This window comes from Rutilus rutilus (assembly GCF_951802725.1).
Source record: "Rutilus rutilus genome assembly, chromosome: 8".
Classification (NCBI taxonomy): Eukaryota; Metazoa; Chordata; class Actinopteri; order Cypriniformes; family Leuciscidae; genus Rutilus; species Rutilus rutilus.
In genome coordinates, this window is record NC_140222.1 from 34,812,919 (window position 1) to 34,824,225 (window position 11,307).

Sequence of the window (11,307 nt, forward strand, 5' to 3'; positions counted from 1 at the left end):
GTTCTGTTTCTGCAGTCATCTGTGTGTTTGCAGTGCTGATAAACAAAGGTGAACATCTGAACAACTCATTTAATAGTCAAATTCAGGCCACATGAAGTAATGTCAGTCTTGTGTTTGGACAGTTTGTGTTGTTTCAGTGTCTCTGCAGGAAACAGTAGAGGCTGTTATTGGTGCTTCTGTTCTCCTGCCGTGTTCTTCCACTGAACATGATCTGAAACTTCAAGACACTGATGTACACTGGAGACACAATAATGACATGATTGTGTATAGTATAACTGAGGATAATTATTCAGTGTCAGGACCCGGAGTACAAGAACAGAACTGAAACTTCCCCTGATGAGTTTCTGAGAGAAATATCTTCTCACACACACTCAACAACCTGATGCAGGAAAATACACTTGTTTCTTCACAAACCCTTATTCTGAACAGGAGACTTTAAGCTGATCAATAATGTAAAACTGGTTGATTAATATATGATGTTTTTAATAATTTTAATTTTAAAAAGATGTTTTAAATCTAAAAACAATAAGTGTTTGACCAACTAGTGATCCTCCAGTCTGAATGCTGCTGTATGTAAATGATAGGAAAATGATAGGAAACAGGAAACAAATCCACTAAAAACTAAGCAGAAGATACAGGAGAAGCAGACAGTGTAAATATAATGACCTTTAATATTTGTGTTGCATCATCTGTATTATCCGCTGTGCTTATGATTTGTTTCACAATATTTCTCTTGAATAAAAAAAGAAGCTGACTCATTCTGTTCTGTCTCAGTGCCATAAATGACAAACAGCTATAAGCTTTTTCTGAGTATATTTTTATTTTATCTTAATTGATAGATCTTTCATTGGTTCTTCTCTGGTGCAAAATACATTGTTTTGTTCCATTATATTCTTGCCAAATGCATCGCATTGTTTTTATTGAGTCGCCTAACACAATAAGATCTTCAAACACTGAATAAGGAACATGATTTTGCTGTATCTGAAGGAAATGAGTTTTTCAATAAGTTTCCATCTTTACCACAAGTGTTCTTTGTCACGCTGCGTTTGACAGTATTAAATGTATTTTGTATCATTTCATGTTAGTACTGCACATCATTTACCAAACATGTTTGTTAATTCCTGATATCACGTCAATTAAAACAATGTATTTGTATACACAGTGTGCAAAAGATAAAACAGATAAAAACTGATACAGCTCTAACACTAATACTGGAAGATCATTTTAGATTTATCATTTTATATTTCTTTAGATTAAAACTGCACATTGTTTAGATAAAAATTATTAATTCCTGACTGCACATCAAATTAATTATTTTTTTGTCCCAAATCCCATTAAAACTTTGTTCATGTCTTACTGTATGTCACTCAACTCACTCCAGGATACGTCTTTCTTGTGTGCTGAATATTGCATAATTTTGACACGTTACTTTTCATGCACAATGATAACTGTTTAATCAGAAGAGGAACAGAGTGAACTGAGCAAATGATCATAATGTCCAGAGACATGGTGTTGGGCTCTTTACAGTAACTGGGGCTCTTTACAGTAACTGGGGCTCTTTACAGTAACTGAGGCTCTTTGAGGGCCCAATGAGGCTCTGGGTGTATTTCAGTATAGAAATCTGTGGAGAAATAGGACTGGACTCTTCTTACTTGTGGCAATGTTTATAACTCCAGTATCCTGGAGCCACAGAAACACTATTCTGATAAATCATCAAACAATGGCATCAGGTGATACACTTCTGCAAACTAAAAGAGACAAAGACAAACTGAACGTATCTATGTAAGAACCAGACTGACCAGAACAGGCTTTAATAAGCATTGTGTTCATAACACAAAAACACAATACAACAATGCGGTAATACATACAGATACTCTGCTTTTGCACACACACACACACACACACACACACACACACACACACACACACACACACACACACACACACACACACACACACACACACACACACAGACACACACACACACACACACACACAGAAGACAAATGTTACAAGAAAAAAAATGTTACTAGATTATTACAATCAATGTCAAAATGAGTGTTTGGAAATGTAAATATGTAAATATTTCCTTCTTGCGCACTGAAGCTAAGAATATGAACATCTGTCTTAAAACTATAATATTTGGTACTTACATGCCTAAAACTTTTTCACAGTACTGTACATTTACAAGTATGACGGAAGCCAAGATGGATTAAATTGTTAACATTTTAAATTATATCTTAAATGTGGGACATTTGAAATGTCTGGATAAAGTGTAAAGTGCTTTATGTGTATCTTGAAAATGTTTCTATTTCTTTACTGTAATATATCCATTTATGAGCATGTTTTATTATCACATATGTGTGTTGACTGTTTTTATTATTATTATATATTTTTTTTTTTATAAAGCTTTTATAACAAGGCTTTTTTTAGTAATTACAAAAATTACACAAATTCAGATTATTTTATAAGGGGATTTTACTTAGCATTGATGTGAGCTGGAGACACCGAGTCAGTGAATATTGTGTGTGATATAATTCCCAGCAGACTATGAGAACAGAACTGAAACTTTTCCTGGTGATTTTCTGAGTGGAAACTTCATCAAACTCAGCAATCTTCAATACGCTGATGTAGGAAAATACACCTAAAATCACAAACTCATCTGAACTTCAGACTGTACAGCTGATCATCAGTGATGTGTGAAGTTGGGTAATTTGTGTGTTATGTTTTTAATTTAAAAAAGTTGTGTTGTAAAGTTACAGACATAGTTTAAATCTTCAGTATCCTCAGGTATATTCAGAGCAGGAGCTTTGTGTCTCATTGTATGCAGACAATCTGTTGGATATTTCATCAAGTTTTTGTATATTTATGTTATTGTTTATATTTTACTAAAACTAAATGTTTTCTCATAACCAAAAAAAAAAAAAAAATCCAATTACTGTAGGTACACTTCCCTTACATGGTTTCTACCAGGAAAACAAAAACAAACACACACCACAAGGATTCTCTGAAAAGAATGTTTGAATTCCAAATAAATGTTTCCTCATCATAACCTACACTTTGTAGACACTGAATATACAGTCTATTTAAAGGTTAACTATGAAAAGTATCAGAGTTGTTCAACTGGTTTAGATTGTGGAGAACTATCACTATCAGCCTATTGGAGGCAGAAGAGTAAACTGCAGTATATTCTCTACAGAATATGATGTCTTGCTTTAATTTGGCCATGTAGACATTGACCTTAACCTTTATTTTGTATTATTATTATTTTTTTAATTATATATGGAAAATTAACAAGTTTCAATGGTCAGAACATGCAAGAATTACAAAGTTTTACTGAACTTTGAAAAGATACTAAAGCCAAACCTGTACAGGTAGGTGTATTTTGAGACAGTGCTGGGGCTTTTTGAGGGCCCAATGAGTGTTTAAGGTGGAGTAAGCTATATTTCAAAAATGCTGTTGGACATTATTGATATTTGAAATCAACCTCAACAAACACACCCCTCTCTTCAATGTTCCACCTCCAATCCTAACCGCCCCGTTCCGAGTCGTTCTCAAACACCAATCGCCCGTATGTGAGTGCACTAACAATGACGCTAAATACAGCATTCGACTATCACTAGCTGGCCTTTACATCAGGAGTTTATTTAAATAACACTTGCCTGATGGCTCATGCCACCGCTAACCCGCACGCCGAGGTCACTTCAGTGATGTGCGAAAAGCCCTTAAAAGTCCTGGCAGAAAGCAATGTATAAGGATGTAGCCAGACTCAGTTGCTGCCTGAACAATTCTGTACCACAAGTGTTTTTTTTTCTTCATGATGTGTTTGGTATATCTATTTTGTTTTCATGTTATTTCATGATTATGTTCGAATTAGAACTGCATTTAATTTACCAAATCTGAATCGTTACACAGTCAATTATTTTTTCTCTTTGTATATGAAGAGTTCAGATGCAAAAGCCTCTAAGTGCCATCTGAAATTTTCTTACATTTACATTTATTCATTTAGCTGACGCTTTTATCCAAAGCGACTTACAATTGCTATATATGTCAGAGGTCGCACGCCTCTGGAGCAACTAGGGGTTAAGTGTCTTGCTCAGGGACACATTGGTGTCTCACAGTGGATTCGAACCCGGGTCTCTCACACCAAAGGCATGTGTCTTATCCATTGCGCCCCACCACCCACCACCCACCACCCACCACCCACCACCCATTCTTCTAGAATGATCATTTTTATCAAGCTTGTATATTTAAGTTAAGTAAATGACAATTAATAGGTCATTTGCATTGCCATTTAAGTGAAATTATTGAACTTAAATATACGAGCTTGATAAAAATGATCATTCTAGAAGAAAATTTCAGATGGCACTTATAGAGGCTTTTGCATCTGAACTCTTCATATAGAGATGAAACATGGTGCTCAAGATTGAGATCTGCTATACAAGTTGTTATAGATACACACTCCACAGAATGAGTAAATGGTGTCTTCAACTGCACGACAGTCAGACCTTTTTTTTATTATTCACAAATTGTAATCCCCACCTGGAATGCCTGTACATTGTTTTTTTGTTTTGTTTTTTTTTGTTTCGGGATCAACATCTTTGTTGGTCTTGAAACAACATTCCAACCAGAACCCCACACCTCACACAAACAATAAACTAGCCCTCAAATCAGTGGACAATTATTGGTTGATAAAGATGATGTTCAAGCCCCTAACATTAACCCAAGCCTAAATCTAACATTAGCCCTAAACCTAAACCTAAAATGTGATTGGTTGATAAGGATGTTTTTCCAGGACCAACAAGGATGTTGATGCAGGAAACTTCCTCCTTGGCTAAATCACGTTCACCTCTATGTACATATTCTTCTGGGAAAGATGCAAATGTGCTCATTGCCACCTTCAATATCAAACATACCATATTTTTTGTCATGTTTTCAAGAAGATTCAAGGTGACTTTAACTAAGAATCCAAACTGTTTAAGCTGTTATGACTTTTCTGAGAATATATTACTTCAATGAAGACATTCTTTGTTTTAAGCATAAATATAACAGAATACAGTGCAGGTTATGCTCAGAACCAAAGATATAGAAATACAGTGAACAGGAAGGAGTTGTTTAGTGTTTTTCTCACTGTTGTGTGGCGCCCTCTACTGGACAAACACCTGAACTAAATCTTTGAAATACTGTATACAGTGATGCTGTATTTGGATACTTAATCCACACTTTAAAATGTAATTATACAACCAAATATTAAACAACATTTATTTTAAAGACATTAAGCACAAGTACACTGTGTTACTGTCGATTTACTTAAAGGGATAGTTCACCCCAAAATGAAAATTAGCCCATGATTTACTCACCCTGAAGCCATCCTAGGTGTATATGACATTCTTCTTTCAGACGAATACAATCGGAGTTACCGTAAAACTTCAAATAATAGCCGAGTTCCAAATAGACGCCTGTCTCTTTTAAACGCCCGGTGTGACGACAGGTTTGGGTAAATAAACGCCGGTCTCAAATAGAGGCCTGGTCGTTTTTTTTGTTTCGGTTTGTATTTAATCTTCTAAAACCTGTCAGATCATCTTTTTAAACCAGTTCTATGGTGCGGATTGCGCACGCAAGAGAGCCGTGCGCATCTGGGCGGGAGCTGTTAGTGCAAGCAAGGCGGAGAGGGAGAAGTGGACGGGAGCGACGAGGAGGAATTCGCCAATGAACTTGTAGTTGAGGTGTATCGCGGTGAAGATGATAGTAATGAATGTTTTTTTTTATGCTGCCAATAATCTCGCACACAAGACGAGAAGCGCCACGCTGCGTCAATGACAACTCGATGTATTATGATATTATCTATTCATTCAGTTAACGGACGCTCTGAGGTAAAGTGTTCAGACTGCAGACTTAGCAACGATTGTATTTAATTGTACAGTACAATCATAACATAGTACAGTACAGACATTATATTAACTCCATAATGTCCTTAAACATAAAAATATTGCTGGCCATAAACTGAGCAAGTGCGCGACCGGTGTGTGATATCGTTACCTCGAGTTGTCCTAGACGTGACACGGCGCAATATAATGTAATTCTTACATTAACTGATTTGTTAAACACATTCGAATTATAAATAAAACGTAATATAATGTGGTAAACTCTTACTGTCATGCTTTCTGTCTGTCAGCCTAAATTCTATGGATGTGCTATGAACAACATCAACACTGAATTAAAGGCCTGTCTCTTATAGACGCCTGTCTCAAATACAAGCCGGTGCAGTTCGGCGATTTGGGAAAATAAAAGCCCGGGCTATTATTTGAAGTTTTACGGTATGTTAAAAAATGTCATGGCTTTTCCAAGCTTTATAATGGGAGTGAATGGGCACCATTTTTTTTAAGTCCATACAAGTGCATTATATCCCTCATAAAAGTGTCCAAAATGGCTTTGAGGGGTTTAATAAAGGCCTTCTGAAGTGAAGTGATGCGTTAGTGTAAGAAAAATATCCATATTTAAAACTTTATCGACTAAAATAACTAGCTTCCGGCAGACGGCCGTACTCATCGATTTACAGCGAAAGACTAACCCTTGAACTTGACGCACAATGTAATGACGAACGCAGTTGACCAGCTCTGTTTGTTTCAACCGTGAGAGGCGTCAAAGCTTACGCTACTCCTACATCCTATGTCATACATCATCAAGTGTTACTCTTTTGCCGTAAGTCAACTTGCGTACTGCCATCTGCTGGAAGCTAGTTATTAAATATAAAGTATATAGTATATTTAAAGTATATATAAAGTTTTAAATATGGACATTTTTCTTACAAGAACGCTTCACTTCAGAAGGCATTTATTAACCCCTCAGAGCCGTTTGGGACATTTTTATGATGGATAGGTGCACTTGAATGGACTTGGTGAAAAAATGGTGCCCATTTACTCCCATGATAAAGCTTGGAAGAGCCAGGACATTTTTCAATATAACTCCAATTGTATTTGTCTGAAAGAAGAATGTCATATACACTCACCTAAAGGATTATTAGGAACACCTGTTACATTTCTCTTAATGCAATTATCTAATCAACCAATCACATGGCAGTTGCTTCAATGCATTTAGGGGTGTGGTCCTGGTCAAGACAATCTCCTGAACTCCAAACTGAATGTCAGAATGGGAAAGAAAGGTGATTTAAGGAATTTTGAGCGTGGCATGGTTGTTCGTGCCAGACGGGCCGGTCTGAGTATTTCACAATCTGCTCAGTTACTGGGATTTTCACGCACAAACCATTTCTAGGGTTTACAAAGAATGGTGTGAAAAGGGAAAAACATCCAGTATGCGGCTGTCCTGTGGGCGAAAATGCCTTCTTGATGCTAGAGGTCAGAGGAGAATGGGCCGACTGATTCAAGCTGATAGAAGAGCAACTTTGACTGAAATAACCACTCGTTACAACCGAGGTATGCAGCAAAGCATTTGTGAAGCCACAACACGCACAACCTTGAGGCGGATGGGCTACAATAGCAGAAGACCCCACCGGGTACCACTCATCTCCACTACAAATAGGAAAAAGAGGCTACAATTTGCACGAGCTCACCAAAATTGGACAGTTGAAGACTGGAAAAATGTTGCCTGGTCTGATGAGTCTTGATTTCTGTTGAGACATTCAGATGGTAGAGTCAGAATTTGGCGTAAACAGAATAAGAACATGGATCCATCATGCCTTGTTTCCACTGTGCAGGCTGGTGGTGGTGGTGTAATGGTGTGGGGGATGTTTTCTTGGCACACTTTAGGCCCCTTAGTGCCAATTGGGCATCGTTTAAATGCCACGGCCTACCTGAGCATTGTTTCTGACCATGGCCATCCCTTTATGACCACCATGTACCCATCCTCTGATGGCTACTTCCAGCAGGATAATGCACCATGTCACAAAGCTTGAATCATTTCAAATTGGTTTCTTGAACATGACAATGAGTTCACTATACTAAAATGGCCCCCACAGTCACCAAATCTCAACCCAATATCTTTGGGATGTGGTGGAACGGGAGCTTCGTGCCCTGGATGTGCATCCCACAAATCTCCATCAACTGCAAGATGCTATCCTATCAATATGGGCCAACATTTCTAAAGAATGCTTTCAGCACCTTGTTGAATCAATGCCACGTAGAATTAAGGCAGTTCTGAAGGCGAAAGGGGGTCAAACACAGTATTAGTATGGTGTTCCTAATAATCCTTTAGGTGAGTGTACATCTAGGATGGCTTCAGGGTGAATAAATCATGGGGTAATTTTCATTTTTGGGTAAACTATCCCTTTAAGTGCACTTGTCATCATTCAGTCTAAATGCACAAAGCACACTGTAAATACAAAGATTCAAAAATAACCCAAACAAGACAGAACTTTCCTGCTAAGTTTATGCTGTGGTCACTTTCCATTTTTTCTACTTTAATGTACAAGCTAGCATGAGTGCTAGTGGTGGAATCAGATTTTATTGTTGGGATAGTCGACCTCTTCTTTCTTCTCTCGTTCTCGATTGCTCTGACTCTGCCGGATCTTTCGTGTGGACTCGATCCCTGAGCTCTCAAACAGCCGTGCCATGAAGGCCAGGCCCTCACGTTTAATGTAGGACTTTCCAGCAAAAGTGTAAAGTACAGGATTTATAGAGCTACTGATGAAAGTGAAAGTGGAGGCGAAGCCCCGGAAAGATGTCCAGATTTTATTGACTCTGTGAGGATGAGGATAAATTAGAAATTAAATTGGGAAAACACAATTAAAGGATCCAGAATGGCATTTCCTTCTGTGAATGTTTTAAGGCCCTGTTTACACCTGGTATTAAGATGCATTTTGGTCGATCGGATAACAAGTGGACAAAGCTAAATACAGGTGTAAACGGGGCCTGAAACATTTTGAGCTTGTCCACTTTTGACCACTTCCAGAGGTAGTCAAAAACACATTCGACCGGATTGCTTTAATAGTGTAAACACTCATGTGGTTGGATGCGTTCGAACAGCCACAAAAGACTACAGATGTGTAAACATTATGGGAAGCGCGCTAGTCAGAAGAGTTTTAAACTTTTTCAAAAACTTTAAACTTTTTAAGACAAAAAACGAGAAATGTTCTCTCACCATTCCTGATTTCTAACATCCCATACATTTACCCGCTCATAGTCTCTCTACTCGAAGAAATCAGGACAGAAATGGCTGAAAGTGGACAAAATAGACTAAATTAACACACCATGTGGAAACGGGAATGTGTCGCCCTCATCTACCTGACCAGGTGTAAACAGGGCATTAGTTTTAGTTACTCACCTGGCTTTTGCAGGGGAATCTTCTGGGAGAAAAGCACCAGCCACCTGTTCAGGAAAAACAGCGGGATTGATTTCTTTAAAACCAGTTTTCAAACTCTTTGAAGCCTCTTTCTTTGGGTTTTTTTTATTATTTTTTACGCACCTCCACCATATTCATGATATGGAATGGGAGCCAGTTCAGGCCGAAGGTGATGACAATCACCAGGATGAGTTTCTCACTTCGGACGTGCCTACGAAACCGGGTCTTGCGAATTCTGCGTAGGATACACACGTAGCTGCCTATGATCAGTCCATACGGCATCAAGAAACCCAACAGAATTTCAAAACAGTGCTGCAGTATCGCCTAAAACAGAGTAAAACACATCATGTGTAGAATAATTTAACATGATTTCCTTTCAGATATAGTTTGTCTGGTCATTCTATAAAGATCTTGTTTTTTTTTATATATTAGGCCTACGTGTGTCTATTATTTGGGCAGATATTTACTGTGTCATTGACATTGATTTATGTCTTCTGACTGGGAAAAGATGGAGTTTTGTAATATGCCTACCTTTCTATGACACAGAAACTAAAAGGTTTCATAGCATCAGCAAGCTCAGTTGTAAGGCTATATAATTAAACAATGCTAAATAAACACAACCACTACCAAAAATAGGTAGTTACTGGAACAGTTACACTACACAACTGAGCTATTGTGTCACAATCAAGTTAGTAGCTTTACTACTTTTATACTTGCTCATGTGTACAGATGATTTTTAATTTTTGCTATTTCCTATTTGTTAGTAATTACTGAAAAATATTTATCAGGCAAATGCAACTTACATATCGTGGCTGAGAATGTTTACAAGCACATGCTACAAACTTTGGCTCTTGCTCACTCCTGAAAGTGGTCCAGAAAACTGAATTAGGTACTGACATACAGAGAGCAAGAATCCACAGTGCCACCAACACCCGAATGATCCCCCTCCGGTCTGTCAGGACACCAGCATGTTTCCGCCACACGACAGCCACCATCCTGTGCAGACTCATCAGCGTTATCAAAAATATTGAAGCGTACATGTTGGCACTGCAGAGGTACAACAGAATCTTGCACAGTGGAAGGGTAAAAATCCAGGTGTGTTTTACTAAATAAACAATGAAAAAGGGTATTAAAAGCATCACAAATCCATCCGCGCAGGCCATGTTTAGGATTAGGAGGGTAGTGATGGAACGGTGGCGGGTTCGAGTCAGGATGCTCCAGATGACCAAGAGGTTTCCAGAGATGCCAATCGGTAAGAAAAGGCAGAGGATCAGAGCCCCTGTGATCCTTCCAGCACTAGTACTCACGTCTGTATCAGTAACATTGTTTGTTTCAGAGTTGGTGGTGTTGAAGAGAAGGTGGATTGACATGTTATGAGATGGACTGCGAGAGTAGTGAGGTGCCTTCTTGAAGAACAACTGACATAAGAGTAACTCCCGACTTCAAAATGGCACTAGCAGTAACATCAATAGATGCCAAACTATTTATTGTGCATTAGTGCAGGTATACATTGATAGCTTTCCAGATGAATTACCAAAACAAATTTTACCAAAGTGCATAGACTGCATAATGTGATCGTTATCTGAACTTGTTTCCTGTTCGACTAAATGCCTGTTATAGCAAACAAATTCAGTGGCAGCCATCTGTCAAAGACCCACTAACCAGTTACACAGAAAGGAAACAAGCATTTTCTTTTTTCTTTTTTTTTAACAACACACTATAAGAGAAAATGTGGAAAATTTGTATTTTAGGGGTGAAGACTAAAAAGACTTTTTTTTTAAATTCATTTTCATAATAATTTCATAATGTATTTTGTGAAGTCAGAGTATGCTGTACATGTGTGCTGAGCAGAGATCTGGGATGAGCTATATTTTGCTTAGAGGTATGTGTGCAATGTAACATGTAGCAGAGGTGTTTCCACTGATGCAAATGTATACACCAAGGATAGTTCTTAATATGGAAAGTGGATTGTGCCATGTGTAAGCATGACATATACGTTCCATTTTTAAA

At 37.9% G+C, this 11,307-nt stretch overlaps 1 protein-coding gene across 2 annotated transcripts in view; it reads right to left on the reverse strand.

Annotated features, from left to right (window-relative positions):
* The window catches only part of LOC311295316 (leukotriene B4 receptor 2-like), a 106,666-nt gene that overhangs the window by 89,320 nt on the left and 6,039 nt on the right, over nt 1-11,307 (reverse strand). Inside the window, exons 2-5 of one of the 2 annotated variants that reach the window (XM_084416629.1) lie at nt 10,101-10,293; nt 9,421-9,621; nt 9,280-9,323; nt 8,515-8,696 (exon numbers count right to left, since the gene is read on the reverse strand). In XM_084416629.1, coding sequence (XP_084272755.1) covers nt 8,515-8,696; nt 9,280-9,323; nt 9,421-9,621; nt 10,101-10,292 — 619 coding nt within the window. In that variant the 5' untranslated portion in view covers nt 10,293. Of the gene's footprint in view, nt 1-8,285; nt 8,697-9,279; nt 9,324-9,420; nt 9,622-10,100; nt 10,294-11,307 lie in introns of those variants that run through there. The other variant, XM_084416628.1, reaches the window with a different exon arrangement.